At 47.5% G+C, this 17535-nt stretch overlaps 2 protein-coding genes across 4 annotated transcripts in view; one reads left to right on the top strand and one right to left on the bottom strand.

Annotated features, from left to right (window-relative positions):
• The window catches only part of EDF1 (endothelial differentiation related factor 1), a 54932-nt gene extending 42138 nt beyond the window's left edge, over positions 1-12794 (bottom strand). Inside the window, exon 1 of the mRNA XM_068248949.1 lies at positions 12624-12794. Within this exon, the coding sequence (XP_068105050.1) occupies positions 12624-12701 (78 nt within the window). The 5' untranslated portion in view covers positions 12702-12794. The remainder of the gene's footprint in view (positions 1-12623) is intronic.
• The window catches only part of LOC137527897 (carcinoembryonic antigen-related cell adhesion molecule 3-like), a 239944-nt gene continuing 224287 nt past the window's right edge, over positions 1879-17535 (top strand). For 2 of the 3 annotated variants that reach the window (XM_068248948.1, XM_068248945.1), the window contains exon 1: positions 13031-13124. The gene's annotated coding sequence lies outside the window, so the exon portion shown is untranslated. Of the gene's footprint in view, positions 1929-13030; positions 13125-17535 lie in introns of those variants that run through there. The other variant, XM_068248947.1, reaches the window with a different exon arrangement.

Genomic DNA, 17535 nt, shown 5'->3' with positions numbered 1-17535 from the left:
AGCAAGCTAGAAGGGTCCTCAATCTTCTTCCCCAGCCTTGTGTGCGGCTTTGTTATTTCAGCGCAAATAACGGGGCGGGGGGAGGAGTTAGAACTAGCTCAGGATCCTCCCTCTGCTCAAGGGGCGTATGTAAACAAAAGCACAGTATCTAGCTGCAGTTTGGTGCTACCAAGCATAGCATAGGAGATGTCTGAAGCACGTTCCTAACTATTGCAGGATCTTAAAGAGGAGCTGTCAGCCATACTATCTCAGAAAAAACAAACAAACAAAACACATATAGAAGTAGATAAATACTTGCTCTTCTTACATAACACATGTATTGTACTGTCCATGGTTTGATTTTAGTCATTTTTCTACAGAGAAAAAAAAAAATCCTGGTGTAATCTCCTCCCTTAAAGAGACACTGAAGCGAGAATAATTCTCGCTTCAGAGCTCATAGTTAGCAGGGGCACGTGTGCCCCTGCTAAAACGCCGCTATCCCGCGGCTAAACGGGGGTCCCTTCACCCCCAAACCCACCCCCGCAAAATCTACGACCAACTCGGTCGAAGATTTTTCTCTTCCTGGAGGCAGGGCTAATGGCTGCAGCCCTGCCTCACAGCGCGTCTATCAGACGTGCATCGCCGCCTCTCCCCCGCCCCTCTCAGTGAAGGAAGACTGATAGACGCGCATGAGGCAGGGCTGCGGCGGTTAGCCCTGCCTCAATGCGGAAGAGATTCCGCTCTGCACGGAGGGGGATTTGGGGTTGAAGGGACCCCCGTTAAGCCGTGGGATAGCGGCGTTTTAGCAGGGGCACACATGCCCCTGCTATATATGAGGTCTGAAGCGAGATTTATTCTCGCTTCAGACTCTCTTTAAAGGAATACTTAAGTATCCCTTTAAGGTGCGTACACACGCACTACAGAAGCAAACGACGGGTCCGTCGGCACCTCCCGCTGGGCGGGTCTTCAGCAGACTGTAGCGCGTATGTACGCACTGTCGGCGGACTGATCGTTCAGGAACAGCCTTATCAGTCCGCCGACAGTGCGTACACACGCACTACAGTCTGCTGAAAACCCGCCCAGCGGGAGGTGCCGACGGACCCTTCGTTGGCTGCTGTAGTGCGTGTGTACGCACCTTTACTCTCCTCTGCCTGACTGTGTATGCATTGCCCGCCCTCCACTACATGAAGAGCATTGTCTCAGCATGAGAAATATTGGCCAGAGAGGAACAGAGGTGTGGGAGGGGAAACCAGAAGGGAAAGAGGCTTTAGCCAATCAGGCTGTATTAGTCAAGTCTGAGGGGAAGTCCTGAAGCAAAAAAGGTCAACCCAGCATGCCCTGCAACTTCCTTGTGTATCAAATTCTGTGTGTACAAAATAAGAGTCAGATAAACTGGGGAATGATCATTTATAAACAAGAAAAGTAATAGTGATTTTAACTTTTGGATTGCCTGGTTAGCATGCTTATTACTTGTTTACCAGATAAAAATAAAGAATTGATTTTTGATTTTATGCCCGACAGTTACACTTTAATGACCAGTTCCTGGCTTTCACCATGGCCTCAATGGAAGATGTGCTCACTCATTTTGGTCATTTGTGAAATTGACAATTACAGCGGGTGCCAGACACTCCTCTAAGGACCTGGTCACACAACAGGCATTTTAAACATGCCCGACCTTTTGGGCTTCATTCCACGCAGGCATTGTGAAATAATTCAAAACGTCTCACGCAGATTAGGCAACCTTACTAAAATATTCCATTTACGTCATGGAATTATACCACTGATCTAAAGTGCTTCGCAATAGAATATTTTTTTTTAAAGGACCTGAAGTGAGTGATATGGAGGCTGCCATATTTATTTGCTTTGAAACAATACCAGTTGCCTGGCAGTCCTGACGATCTCTCTGTCTGCAGTAACGTCTCAGAGTAATGCATCCGATGGACGCATGGGTAAGTTAACTCCCCGTCTCCTGCGGTCACAGATGTTTAATTTACATTTCGAATCCGACTAGCTATGTACTTGTAGCTAATCGAAAGAACACCACTGACTAAACGTGCCCATACATTTACCCGATTTCCCGTCAATAGACAGAAGATTTGATCACGGTGATCGAATCTGCTGAGAAATCAATTACACAAACGCAGACCGATCGACCGGTTTCCACCCGAAATCGATTCCGTCAATCTGTCCAGGTGGAAATCGTCACTCGATCGCTGGCGGGTCAGGTGGGCATTGTTAGCGGCGTTCAACCGATGTAGCAATAATCTCACCTATTCCGCACTATCACTTTCTTCGGCTGGCCTTCTTCATCTTCACTTTCTGTCCTTTCACCAGAGGAAGTTCAAACAGTAGAGGGCGTGCTACTGTTTGAACTTCCCCTTCTCACAGGAACGGGACAGGAATTGAAGATGAAGAAGGCCAGCCGGAGAAAGTGTCAGCACGGACCCGGGGACTTGCGCCGGCGGAACAGGTAATGTATTGCTGCTGGTGGTGGGTGGGGGGGGGGGTGGAGCAGGTGGCAGTTCCACAGATCGCGAATCGATTTCATGCTGAAATCCAGGGCTGTGGAGTAGGAGAAATTTTGGACACCCGGAGTTGGAGTCGGAGTTTCATAAACTGAGGAGTCGGATGATTTTTGTACAAAACCTACAGCCCTGTTAAGTATTAGACTAAGGAGTTTGAGTCGAGGCGTCGGAGCCATTTTGGGTACCCGGAGTCGGAGTCGAGCTTTCATAAACTGAGTCGGAAGATTTTTGTACCGACTCCACAGCCCTGCTGAAATAGATTCAAAATCTGTGTGCAGTGTATGGACAGCCATTAGATCCCTCTGTTATCAGATCGATCAGAGAGGGATCTATCTGCTGGTCGATCTGGTGGCAATGGACCAGTGTATGGCTGCCTTAAAAGTATTAAGGGGACCATACACAACGATTTTCCCGCCAATATACAGCAGATTCGATCATGGTGACCGAATCTGCTCTGAAATTGTTGCGCAAACACTGACGAACGATCGATTTCCTTCTGAAATCGATCATTCCCGTCGATCTGTTCTGCATTGTTTAAAAGGAAATTAATAGGTCAGACTCCATATGTCAGGTTCCCTATGTGGGCCATCCCTCAGTGTTGTCCTTAGAGTTGGCACACTGACTCCAGTATTCCCCATTAGTGTATTTTGAGGGTGAACAAAGAATCAGGTCTCACTACAGGAAAAAAAAAAACAACTGACTGCTAAACAACTTGTGTACAAATATTGTACGGCAGCTGCCTTCAGTGAAGACGGGTCACCCCAGGAGAACTGCAGACGTCACTATTCTAGGCTTTATTTACAAAATGCCAACATATTAGATAACACTGTACTAGTGTACTAGCCGACAGCGCCCACACACACACACACATTACACACACACACACACATTACACACACACACACACACACACACACATATACACACACACACACACACACACATATACACACACACACACACACACACACACATATACACACACACACACACATATACACACACACACACACACACACACACACACACACACATATACACACACACACACACACACACACACACACACACATTACACATTACACACACACACACACACACACACACACTACTGTCGGCTAAAGGACCGCCCAGCAGGAGGGTCCGGCGGACCCGTCGTTGCCGCTGGTAGTGCGTGCGTACGCACCACTAGTGATAAGTGTAGGTTACAAAAGGCAAATTCCCCAAAACCATGGCACTGATGGAGAAGAGAACCCTGCCCCATGAAGCTGACGATCTAACAAACAAACACACCTATAAAAAAAAGCTACAAATGTAAAAGCAGTTATTTGTCACTGGCTGGCCAACTCCCATTCCAGTCTTGGCAGGTAGACAAACATAGATGCAAATTAGCAGAAGCATAGGCAGTTATTTGTGAGCCAGGATTGCTCCCTTTCTAGTTCCTCCCCATGTGGGAAAGTACAGGAATCCACAATCTGTGAAGTATGATGCAACGGCTTTCTGTTTACAATGTTAAGTCATATGCTACCAGCACTTCCACCTAATGCAAACACTGGTCGGGTCTGGCTAGATTTACCGCAAACATTCACTGGCATTCAGAGCAGAAGAATAAAAGCCTCACTGGCTGGGTGCATCATGAAGTAAATCCGGCCTGGGGGAAACATTTGTCTGAGTAATCTTCAGCTTAGTATCACTATACTCACTACTGTAGTGTCGGGGAGCTTCCTGACCTATGGATCATCTAAAGCAGCCACTTCCAACCTTTTCACCCTGGGGGAACCCTTCAAATAATTTTGGATATCAAGGAACCCCTGCATTAGTGGGGGGGGGACTTTGCATTTGCCGAGCACTTCAGTCTCCTATCCAGCAGTGCAAGTCAGGCGCTGGGATGCGGTGGTGGTACCTGGTGGCAGAGGACTGTAAGATGTCGCATCTGAGCAGAGCTGCACTCTGATCTGAGTCCACGGGGGCACCTGTCCATCGCCGGTACTAAGCACTAACAAGCGCCTGGCCGGTGCAGGAAAACAGCTGGCAGCCGGTGAATTCACCACCTCTCCGCTGCCTGTGTGAAGGGGTCTAAAAGTGCGTGTGGCTGTTCATGATCATACACTCACGACTGATGATAATAAGAATTCCAGTATTTGTATAGTGCTTTTCTCCTGGCAGACCAAGCGCTCGCGAGGCAGCCAATAGAGCACACTCAGAAGGCAGGAGCCGTGTTAGGGAGTCTCGCCCAAGAACTCCTTACTGAATAGGAAGAGCCAAGATTTGAACCTTGGTTTCCTATGTCAGAGCCCTTAACCAGTACCCTATCCAGCCGCTGATGCCACCCGACGTCACGCGGCAAGACCAAAGCTGGCCAGATGATGATCAGAGATCGGGTGCTGCTGCATTCATGCCAGATAGGCTGGCATGTGTACGGGCCTTCAGGTGTACTGCAGCCGAAGCTCAGGCACAAAATAAGATACTTTCCTAAAGAGGGGGAAGCCTCAGGATACTATTGAGGCTTCCCTCAGTGCTCTAATTTCCCTGTCACTAAGCAGGCAACAACCCAGAGAATTAGTGAGAAGGCTCTAATCCTATCAGGGCCGTGCAGCTCCTCTTCGTGCAGCGTGGCCACGCAGTAGCTGTGCGAGCTTGCCCATGCGCAGTAAGCCAGAGTTGTGGTCTCCTTGCTACTGCGCGAGCACGCTGCACAAAGAGGAGCTGTGCGGCCCCGATGTGCAAGGGGAGGCCGCAAACCACAGAACGAAGCCTCAGTTAATAGGATCCCAAAGCTTCCCTCTCTTCAGGTCAGGATCGTTTTAAACCCAAGCTATGGCTTGGGTTTGCTTTAGGCTACTTTCCCACCAAGACGTTGCGTTTTAGGGGACGTTATGGTCGCATAATGTGCCCCTAATGCAACGTATGGTGGTGTTGAAGTTGGACGTCAGATTAAGCTGCGTTATGCACCTCTCAAAGCAGCCGCTCCAGGTTAGTGATAGGAAGTCTGGATCTTTTTAAGGATTCGGATCATTTGAATCTGATCATTGAAAAGATCCGGTCTTTGAACCGAATCATTTGAATCATTTTACTAGGGAAGCAGACTGTTTGAAATGACTAGCAATACAGGACTTTCCCTGCACTGTACATTCTGTATGTTCCTGTTTCTTCCAGACAGACATCCACTGTGAACCGAATCTTTCATTGTGATGATCCGGATGATTCGACTCACAAAAAAGATCCGGATCAAATGAACGATCCGTTCATGATCCGGACAACACTACAGTCCCACCACCAGTCACCACAGTGCAGTGAATATTAATTAGCCATGTGGTTGGCCGCGGAGGAGGGGAGACCTCCTCCTCCTCCAACATTACTGAGCATGTGCAAACAGTCTAACGTGGCTTAGCCAAGAATAATGTACAGCATGCAGCACTTTGCGTTACTACGTAACACAGCACGTTTAAACAATGTGTGCACTGTGAACAGCACATTGATTTTACAGTGCTGTGAGTTAGGCTGTGTTACTGGCTGCTTTAACGTCCCACTGTGAAACCAGCCTTAACCTCCCTGGCGGTAAGCCCGTGCTGAGCACGGGCTATGCTGCGCAGGGGGATTTCTCTGGCCCTACTGGGCAGATTTGCATATTTTTTTTTTTTTGCTAGCTGCGTGTGCACTCTGATCGCCGCCGCTCTGCGCTGATTGTCCGCCGCTCCGCCCCCCCCAGACCCCTTGCGCTGCCTGGCCAATCAGTGCCAGGCAGCGCTGAGGGGTAGATCGGGACTCCCAATGACGCCATGGCGACGGGGGAAGCCCTCCAGGAAATCCCGTTCTTTGAATGGGATTTCCTGATCGGAGATTGCCGGAGGCGATCGAAGAAGGGTGGGGGGGGGGGATGCCCCTGGGAAGTGGCTATCATGTGGCGAGCCCTGGGCTCGTTACATGATTTAAAAAATAAAAAAAAAAACAACACCCACCCCCCCCCCCCCCCCCCCCCGAAAAAACAAACCCTGCTCTGCTGCCCCCTGGCGGTTTTTAATAGACCGCCTGGGGGGTTAATGCCTGGTACACACCATGAAATTTCCCGTCAGATTCACAGGTAGAATCGATTCGTTGACAGGTCCGATAAGGTCTCCGTTCGATTTTGTACAGAAGTGAAAAATGATCAAACCTGTTGGAAACGATTTATTTAACTCATCGATCTCACAGGAAATTGGATTGGAATGATTTTGGACCCACCCACACCATACAATTTTTTGGCAGATTTGCCTGCCCGATCGATTTCCAGCATGTCTGATCTGAGGATAGTTTTTTTCTTAGCGATTTTATCATTTTTCATAGAAACGAACAGAGATTGATCAGGAAATCGCTAAAAAACCCCGATCCATTCTGAGATCGGACATGCTGGAAATAATCGATTGGGCAGGTAAATCTGCCAGAAAATTGTATGGTGTGGATCTGGCAAGAAACAAAGATAAGGAGTTTATCAATTCTGCCACTGCTGCAGTGATTATGATAAACAGCTGATCCCATCCTAATTGCCTGAAAAACCAAAATATCTGCCAGCGGTCACTTTATCTACCATCATACTCTGATCTGCTGAAAATAAAATAAAAAAAATCAAGGTAATCATTACCAATGTTTAGTAATGTGCAGGTTTTCAATGGACATTTCGCTAAAACCCTTGTTGTCTGAATGGAGTAAAAATAAGGGTGTCTCACTAAATTGGTACCCCCTAAATTCCTTATTTCCCTAGAGAGGAACCAGAAAAACTAAGTTTCATACTTTATGTTTCCTTGAGCGCTGTAAAATGATCATTCCCCAGTTTACCTGACTTATTTGGTACACAAAAAGGAAGTTGCAGGGCATGCTGGGTTGTCCTTTTTTGCTTCTCTTCTTCCCCTCAGACTTAAAGTGGATCCGAGATGAACTTTTATACATTGCATAATTGTGTTCCTTACATATAGTTTATAGGGCATTCCTCAAGCCAAATACTTTGTTTTAATACTCTAATTCCCTATAAACTAAACAAGCCTCGCCCACAGCTTCTCCAAAACGCCAAGGCCCTCAGACCCATGTATCAAGGACTTATGAGAGCTCAGTGTGGGCAGGAGGAGGAGGTTACTAGCCAGAGATTTTAGAGGCAGAGGGGAGGAGGGAGTGAATTTTTCACAGGCTGAGGGGTGGAGATGCAGTTGCAGATTACCTGTGTAATGATGACAAACAGAACATGGCCGCACTCATTGTATTACAGCAATAAATAATCTTAAACTGTTGAAGCTGTTTGCAGCTAGATTTGCTGTCTAAACTTTAGATAAAATACAGTGGTGTGAAAAACTATTTGCCCCCTTCCTGATTTCTTATTCTTTTGTATGTTTGTCACACTTAAATGTTTCTGCTCATCAAAAACCATTAACTATTAGTCAAAGATAACATAATTGAACACAAAATGCAGTTTTAAAGAGTAACTGTTAGCCCCCAAAGTGAAATTTAAATCTGTACAGAAATGTTTTATTTAGTATTAAAGTGATCAAAAAAGCCAATGCGTTCTGCAAAAATCAATATAATTTTGCTACTATGTAGCCTTTTGCCCACGCTAACGACGCAAAGCCGCATATCAGATACTGATGACGAGCATGCAGAGCATGCCTATGTTTGCCCGACCCCCCTCTCCCCCCCCAGGACCAGGTGCCGATCTATTTGCACCACAAACAGCTGACCGCTCTGACACGGAGAGAGAGCGGCAGCACTTCCAGCGGGAGCACCGCAGAGCAGCCGCCGCCGAGTCACATGTGAGAGAATCACATGTGAGAGATGCGCGGCGGCTGCTCTGCGGTGCTCCCGCTGGAAGTGCTGCCGCTCTCTCTCCGTGTCAGAGCGGTCAGCTGTTTGTGGTGCAAATAGATCGGCACCTGGTCCTGGGGGGGGGGGGGGTCGGGCAAACATAGGCATGCTCGTCATCAGTATCTGATATGCGGCTTTGCGTCGTTAGCGTGGGCAAAAGGCTACATAGTAGCAAAATTATATTAATTTTTGCAGAACGCATTGGCTTTTTTGATCACTTTAATACTAAATAAAACATTGCTGTACAGATTTAAATTTCACTTTGGGGGCTAACAGTTACTCTTTAAATGATGGTTTTTATTATTTAGTGAGGAAAAAAAAACTCAAAACCTACACGGCCCTGTGTGAAAAAGTGATTGCCCCCCTTGTTAAAAAATAACTTAACTGTGGTTTATCACACCTGAGTTCAATTTCTGTAGTCACCCCCAGGCCTGATTACTGCCACACCTATTTCAATCAAGAAATAACTTAAATAGGAGCTATCTGACACAAAGTAGACCAAAAGCACCTCAAAAGCTAGACATCATGCCAAGATTCAAAGAAATTCAGGAACCAATGAGAACAAAAGTAATTGAGATCTATCAGTCTGGTAAAGGTTATAAAGCAAATTCTAAAGCTTTGGGACTCCAGCGAACCACAGTGAGCGCCATTATCCACAAATGGCAAAAACATGGAACAGTGATGAACCTTCCCAGGAGTGGCTGGTCGACCAAAATTACCCCAAGAGCGCAGAGAAAACTCATCCGAGAGGCCACAAAAGGCCCCAGGACAACATCTAAAGAACTGCAGGCCTCACTTGCCTCAATTAAGGTCAGTGTTCACAACTCCACCATAAGAAAGAGACTGGGCGAAAATGGCATGCATGGCAGATATCCAAGGCGCAAACCACTTTTAAGCAAAAAGAACATTAAGGCTCGTCTCAATTTTGCTAAAAAAAAAACCATCTCAATGGTTGCCAAGACTTGTGGGAAAATACCTTGTGGACCGCCATGACAAAAGTTGAACTTTTTGGAAGGTGCGTGTCCTGTTAAATCTGTCGTAGAAGTAGCACAACATTTCAGCAAAAGAACATCATACCAACAGTAAAATATGGTGGTGGTAGTGTGATGGTCTGGGGTTGTTTTGCTGCTTTAGGACCTGGAAGGCTTGCTGTGATAGATGGAACCATGAATTCTACTGTCTACCAAAAAATCCTGAAGGAGAATGTCCGGCCATCTGTACGTCAACTGAAGCTGAAGCAATCTTGGGTGCTGCAGCAGGATAATGACCCAAAAGACACCAGCAAATACACCTCTGAATGGCTGAAGAAAAACAAAACGAAGACTTTGGAGTGGCCTAGTCAAAGCCCTGACCTGAATCTTATTGAGATCTTGTGGCATGACCTTAAAAAGGCAGTTCATGCTAGAAAACCCTCAAATAAAGCTGAATTACAACAATTCTGCAAAGATGAGCGGGCCAAAATTCCTCCAGAGCGCTGTAAAAGACTTGTTGCAAGTTATCGCAAACACTTGATTGCAGTTATTGCTGCTAAGGGTGGCCCAACCAGTTATTAGGTTCAGGGGGGCAATTTCTTTTTCACACAGGGCCATGTAGGTTTTGAGTTTTTTTTCTCACTAAATAATAAAAACCATCATTTAAAACTGCATTTTGTGTTCAATTATGTTATCTTTAACTAATGATTAACGGTTTTTGATGAGCAGAAACATTTAAGTGTGGCAAACATGCAAAAGAATAAGAAATCAGGAAGGGGGTAAATAGTTTTTCACACCACTGTATATAGACAAGTTACTTGTTATAGTTAGTTTTTCATCTCGGATCCGCTTTAACTAGTGCAGCCTGATTGGCTGAAGCCTCTTTCCCTCCTGTTTTCCCCTCCCACACCTCTGTTCCTCTCTGATTAGCCAATATTTCTCATGCTGAGACAATGCACTTTCTAGTGAAGGGCAGGCAAATCAGGCAGAGGAGAGTAAGGGCTCCTTTCCACTATCGCGAATTCGCATACCGCATACATACAATGTATTTAATGAATTCGCATACATACAATGTATTTAATAGGAAATTCGCATGAGGTTTGGGTATGCGAATTTTCATGCGAATTCGCATAGAAACAATGGAAAAGCACACCAGCAGTGCCATAGTTAAATTCGCATACATCGTCATCCATGCGAATTTCGCATCCGCATGCGAATTTTTTCCGCGGCGATTCGCACCGCACAAGTGGAAATGCAGCATAAAGCTAGGTGCACACTGGTCCGTTGCAGATCGGATCCATTTTTGTAAACTTTTTTTTTCCCCTTCCCTCCCGTTTTTCCTAAAAATGATATTTTTACAGCATACGTTTCCAGTCCGTAGAGACATATGCCCAGCCATGGGGACGAGGCAGCCGCCATGCTGGAGGGCAATAGCAGGCAGGACGGCGGTGGCATCGGTCACATGCCCCCTCCCCTGTCCCTGCTACCCCTCCAGCTAGTTTCCCAAAACTTGTTACATGTATAGCAGGAAGCCGGGAGCTTAAAGCGGACCCAAACCAAACATTTTTTTTTTTATTCAAAATATTTAGTTGCACCACTGACACATACAAAGATAAATAAACACTCCTGCAAGCCTATGAGCATTTCAGTGCATGCTTTTCACCCTTCTCTTTCCATAACTAGGGTTATACAGGTGGCAGCCATTAGCAATTCCTCCTTTGCTGGACACCATCTACTCCACCAGTGTGCCGGATTCTGTCCCGGCAATATGAAAGGAAGGGAGGGGTTCCTCCAATAAATGTAAAATATTTTAAATTTATCATCATGCAGCTGAAAAAAAGGCTGCTATTTATTATTATAATTTAGAAAATTGATTTTATTTCTGAAATTTTGTATTTTTAATTTGGGTCCACTTTAAGTACTTACCTACTCCTTTGGTTCACGTTCCGGTTATTTTTAATCAATCGATTCGAATGCCAAACTTCCCATCACTATCTGTCACTGCCTGTATGCCGCCCTCGGCTCGTAGTGATGGGAAGTTTGGCTCTTTTCAATGAATCGATTCATTAAAAAGAACCGGATCGTGAACCGAAGGAGTAGTTAAGTACGTAAGCTCCCGGCTATACATGTAACAAGTTTTGGGGAACTAGCTGGAGGGGTAGCAGGGACAGGGACCCAGGTTAGGGAGGGGGGAGACGGGAGACGTCCCCCCACCATGCTGACACCCCCATCCTGCCTGCTATCACCCTCCAGCATGGCAGCCCTCTCTCCCACCCCCAGTCTATGTTTCTGTGCCAAAATGTGCCTGTGCAGAGGGAAATTGCCTGCCACTACCCCTGCGTGCATCAGGGTCCAGATCCGTTGCGTGGAAATGCAGCAGATACGGACCTTTCGTTCAGGTTTTGAAACCGGGTCCCTGCAAGCGCAGATGGATCAGCTTTTTTCTTGGGTGAAGACGGCTGCTACTTTTAACATTGCTGTCCGTGGCTCCATTTTTAATCAGGGCTTAAAAACTGAGCCACGGATACATTTCTGGACCCAGTGTGAACCAGCTCTAAGGGAGGAAATGACATTATGATTGGCTTCAAAATAACCAGACTTAAAAAGTCTGATTGTCTGGAATGACCACCACCAATTATTGTCCAAATAGATCAGCCAGTATGGACCGATCTGCATGAAGGATAATTGCTGTCTAATGCTAGGTACACACGATGCAATTTCCCACTCGATCGACTGGTGGATTATTTCCAACCTGTCCAATCGGGTCTCAATCAATACGGTGGTCGATTTTCTAATGCTAAATGTGAAAAATCAACCACTGTTATTGAACGAGACCTGATCAGACATGTCAGAAATAATCGATTTCGTCAATCGAGCAGGAAATTACATTGTGTGTACCCAGCATAATACAGTGAGTGGAACACTGAATTTGAATGATTCTCAGCAGACCAGTCGTTCATACCAGCAATGGTCGAGCCTGTGTAGGGAGCTTGACTTGTTATTACTTCAAAAACACAAGCATGTGGATTTTGTGCTTTAGTGAACTAGAAAGAGGTTCTGGAAGACCCCCAGACACATCACTGCTCACACAGGACAGCTGGAATGGTCCCCCTCCACATGTAATGAGTAAGGAGGCTGCTCCAGCTCACAGCACTACATCACTTCCACCTTCACTGCAATGAATGGAGGAGGTTTGGCAGCCAGGGTCGGATCCAGAGCACACCACTGCCTGGGAACAGGCTCACTTCCAGCCCCAGATAGACTACAAGTCCCAGCATGCCCTGCGCGGCCTCCCTGTGGGAAGCCCCGAGGCCGCCTCTACCTGCTTGGACTTGGCCTGGGCGGCGGTCGGGCCCTTCTTCCTCAGCACGGTCACGGTATCCCAGTCACTCTCCGCCATGGCTGCTCTTCCTGTGCTTCTCTAGACGCTTCACTGACTGGCACTGGCAGACGTGCTGAGCCACCAGCGCTAGCCTGCCCTCTCTGGCCCATCCGACGCTCCCATTCGTCCACTTTCCTGCCACTCACGTTTCCGCGCCCGCCCATTGGCTCGCTGCTCGTCTCCTCCATTGGCCGGGGAGTGAGGAAAGATCTGGAAGGCAGGGGCTTGGCGCTGATTGGTCCTCGCATTGTAAAGCGCTTCGCAGCTATTGGTCGTCCTCATAGCCTCTAACGATTGGCATCCTGTAAAGTTCCACCCCCCTTGACTCATTGGCTCTGTTGAGTCACGTGACTGGCCAAAGGCTGTTGAGTGAGAGAGCGAGACATAAACAAGAAGTCCCTGGCTGGCAGGGTGGGCGCGCCGTGATGACGTCATACGCAGGTGCTTGGCTCCTGATGTAACATGCAAGCAATGCTAGCTGTACACCCCAGGGCTGCCGATAGATGGCGCAAGAGAGCAGCGTGATGGCACAACAATGCATTGCTAGTGAAGAACATGTGACCTCCAGGGGCTGCCTGCTTGGGAAGTGGGGGGAAGTGACAGCTGCAGTGCTTGTGTAATGTTTGATACTGCCCAGAAGTTGCTTTCCAAAGTTTCCATCCCCGATCACTGAGTCTCCTATGACTTACAGCTTCCTGCAGCATTGAGCAGAAAAAAATCAGACAGAAACAGTATGTAAACATTGGTTCCATGTTAGATTTACTCAACACAGTCTAGCACCATCTTGTGGCCAAAAAGTAAAAATACATCCAACTGCTCTCTAAACATTAAAGCTAATGGGTACCGTTTAAAAAAAAGAAAAAGTCAGATACTCACCTAAGGAGAGGGAAGGCTCGGTCCTAATGAGCCTTTCCTCTCCTCTCCCGGTGCCCTCTGTGCTGCGCTGGCTCCCCCGTTCGCGTCCGCCGCCGCAGGGACTTCGGAGGTCTTCGGGAGCACTCGGGCTTCCGAAGACGGGCCGCTCCATACTACGTACGCGTGAGCGCGTCATAGAGGGCGCTCGCGCATGCGTAGTATGGAGCGGCCGCGTCCTCGGGAGCCCGAGTGCTCTCGAAGGCTTCCGAAAGCTCCCTTCGGCATGCGGAAGTGGCAGTATTTGACCGAACTGGTTGAATACTGCCACGGGGGATCCTGCGCGGGACCGGGCACCGAGAGAGGAGAGGGAAGGCTCATTAGGACCGAGCCTTCCCTCTCCTTAGGTGAGTATCTGACTTTTTCTTTTTTTAAACGGTAAACATTCACTTTAATCCATAGGAGGATTAAATCGGTTTTTTTTTATTTATTATTTTTAACCCCTTCCACCCCTACACCATGGATACCAAAACAAAACACTTAAAAAAATTACACCATTTAAAACAATATATATAAATAGTTACCTTAGGAATTTTTTTTTATATGTATGTCATTACTGTGGATTTTGTAATTAAAGTCTTGGAATTATCATTATAATATAAAAAACACTAAACGGAAAAATAGACACCTTTATTTCCAAATAAAATATTATTGCCATACATTGTACTAGGGACACAATTTAAACGTTGTAATAACCGGGACAAATGAGCAAATAAAATGTGTCTGTTTCATCATCAATAGAACATTTTATTTTTAAACTACAATGGCTGAAAGCTGAGAATGGTGATTTTTTTCTCTTTTTTTATACTTCTTCCTTGCAAAATACATATAAATAAAATAATGGTTAGCAAAAAGTACTGCCCAGAGAAAGCCTAGTTTATCCCGCAAAAAATAATATATAGATCATTTCAGTGTGATAAGTAGCAATAAAGTTATTGGTGAATGAAATTGCTCTGGTCCTAAAGGCGAAAAAACTTGTGATCCTGAAGTGGTTAACGCCACCTCAGCGATCTTTCCCTTCTATCCATGGCGGCTTGGAGGGGGAATAGTAATTAATGCCATGGATAGTAGGGAAAGATAGCGATTGTTGAGGTGGCGTTAATATTCCGCCTCCAGGCCGCCATGGATAGTAGGGAAAGATGTGATGTAACTCTGCTGCCACCTAGCGGATGCGCCCGGCTAACCGAAAAGTACCTCTCTACCCTGAAAATTTCCAGCGTGTTGTCATTGCAAAATGATAAAATAAAGGAAAATGAACCAGGATAGAAAGGACCAGTGTGGTTTGAATTATAAAACAACATATTTTTCTTTTGAAATCTTTATAGTATGCTGACTAGGGGCGTGATTAGGGGTGTGGCTTTAGTGTCCCTCTTTCTCATCTCAAAAAGTTGGGAGGTATGCACCAGCAGCCCCCACTATGAAAGCAGCAGCAGCAAAAGCCGCTCACCAGCAGCCCCCGCTATGCCAGCAGCAGCAGTAATGGCCTCTCACCAGCAGCCCCCACTTTGCCAGCAGCAGCAAAAGCCGCTCACCAGCAGCCCCCACTATGCCAGCAGCAGCAGCAAAAGCCTCTCACCAGCAGCCCACACTATGCTAGCAGCAGCAGCAAAAGCCTCTCACCAGCAGCCCCCACTATGCTAGCAGCAGCAGCAAAAGCCTCTCACCAGCAGCCCCCACTATGCTAGCAGCAGTAATGGCCTCTCACAGCAGCCCCCACTATGCCAGCAGCAGTAATGGCCTCTCACCAGCAGCCCCCACTATGCCAGCAGCAGCAAAAGCCACTCACCAGCAGCCCCCACTATGCCAGCAGCAGCAGCAAAAGCCGCTCACCAGCAGCCCCCACTATGCTAGCAGCAGTAATGGCCTCTCACCAGCAGCCTCCACTATGCCAGCAGCAGCAAAAGCCACTCACCAGCAGCCCCACTATGCCAGCAGCAGCAGCAAAAGCCTCTCACCAGCAGCCCCCACTATGCCAGCAGCAGCAAAAGCCACTCACCAGCAGCCCCCACTATGCCAGCAGCAGCAGCAAAAGCCACTCACCAGCAGCCCCACTATGCCAGCAGCAGCAGCAAAAGCCTCTCACCAGCAGCCCCCACTATGCCAGCAGCAGTAACGGCCACTCATCAGCAGCTCCCACTATGCCAGAAGCAGTAACGGCCACTCACCAGCAGCCTCCACTATGCCAGCAGCAGTAACGGCCACTCATCAGCAGCTCCCACTATACCTGAAGCAGTAACGGCCACTCACCAGCAGCTCCCACTATGCCAGCAGCAGTAATGGCCACTCACCAGCAGCCTCCACTATGCCAGCAGCAGCAGCAGCAGCAAAAGCCACTCACCAGCAGCCCCCACTATGCCAGAAGCAGTAATGGCCACTCACCAGCAGCTCCCACTATGCCAGCAGCAGTAACGGGCACTCATCAGCAGCTCCCACTATGCCTGAAGCAGTAACGGCCACTCACCAGCAGCTCCCACTATGCCAGAAGCAGTAACGGGCCACTCACCAGCAGCCTCCACTATGCCAGCAGCAGTAATGGCCACTCACCAGCAGCCTCCACTATGCCAGCAGCAGCAGCAGCAAAAGCCACTCACCAGCAGCCCCCACTATGCTAGCAGCAGTAACGGCCACTCACCAGCAGCTCCCACTATGCCAGAAGCAGTAACGGCCACTCACCAGCAGCTCCCACTATGCCAGAAGCAGTAACGGCCACTCACCAGCAGCTCCCACTATGCCAGAAGCAGTAACGGCCACTCACCAGCAGCTCCCACTATGCCAGAAGCAGTAACAGCCACTCACCAGCAGCTCCCACTGTGCCAGAAGCAGTAACGGCCACTCACCAGCAGCCTCTACTATGCCAGAAGCAGCAGCAAAAGCCGCTCACCAGCAGCCCCCACTATGCCAGCAGCAGCAGCAGCAGTGATGTTTGAGATGTTTGAAATGTCAGAGATATTTGAAGCCACCCATGCAGTCCAACGATCCCAGATTGCGTCAAACTGTGAGGTACTCTCCCGAATTGTGGAAGTGATTTTCTCTAACACATATGTATATTGTATTCTGTTTATCAGTTCGCTCCTAGAAGGTGGGAGGGTCTTCCAGGTTTTGGCAAGTAAAGCTTTTGCAGCATTACAAATTTGCCCCGTGAGTTTGTTCTGAGGTTTAGAAAGTTGAGGGTGGGGCCCGTGGAACAGTGCAGACCACGGGTCCTGGTGACTTGCCTATCTAACACTTCAGATATGAGCGAGTAACAAACCTTCCAAAAATCCGCTACCAGAGGGCATGTCCACCAACAGTGACCTTGATCAGCCGAGGATGCACATCCACGAAAGCATGTATCAGATGGGAGCAATCCCCATTTAAACAATTGGGCAGGTGTCCTATACCAGTCAAATAAAATCTTGTAATCACGTTCCTTAGTTAGATGAAGACTGACTTAGATGAAGATCAGATCACATTTTATGACCAATTTGTGCAGAAAGCCATATCATTCCAAAGGGTTCACATACTTTTTCTTGCTACTGTAATTAAAAAAACGGAGGATTACTGAGAGTCTGAGAAAATCAGTAGCATTGGGAACCTAATTAGAGAGGTGAGTGTCATAGACTGCACGGGCCGGTCCTTGATCGGGTCAATTGCTCAGAGTCAGAAACTCGGTCTCGCTGTCGCTTTGCACATAGATGCCCATATGTGGATTCGCAATCTATGAACCGACTAGCCGAGAGGAGCGTCCTGACTCCAAAGGATTCACCACACACGCACAATTCAAATGCTTGCCACCACATGTGAGTCAGGACATGACTGTAAATATATTAGCACACTGCGAACACTGTAAGTTAACCCTTAGCTGTATGCAGGGATTGGCGCCAGATCTGTCTATCTGTGCCCGATTCAAGCATACGGGTTATAAATACAAGATACTCTAGAACACAAGGTAATGGTTTCG

The sequence above is a fragment of the Hyperolius riggenbachi genome, chromosome 8 (assembly GCF_040937935.1).
Source record: "Hyperolius riggenbachi isolate aHypRig1 chromosome 8, aHypRig1.pri, whole genome shotgun sequence".
Classification (NCBI taxonomy): domain Eukaryota; kingdom Metazoa; phylum Chordata; class Amphibia; order Anura; family Hyperoliidae; genus Hyperolius; species Hyperolius riggenbachi.
This window is presented reverse-complemented; position numbering and strand designations above follow the sequence as displayed.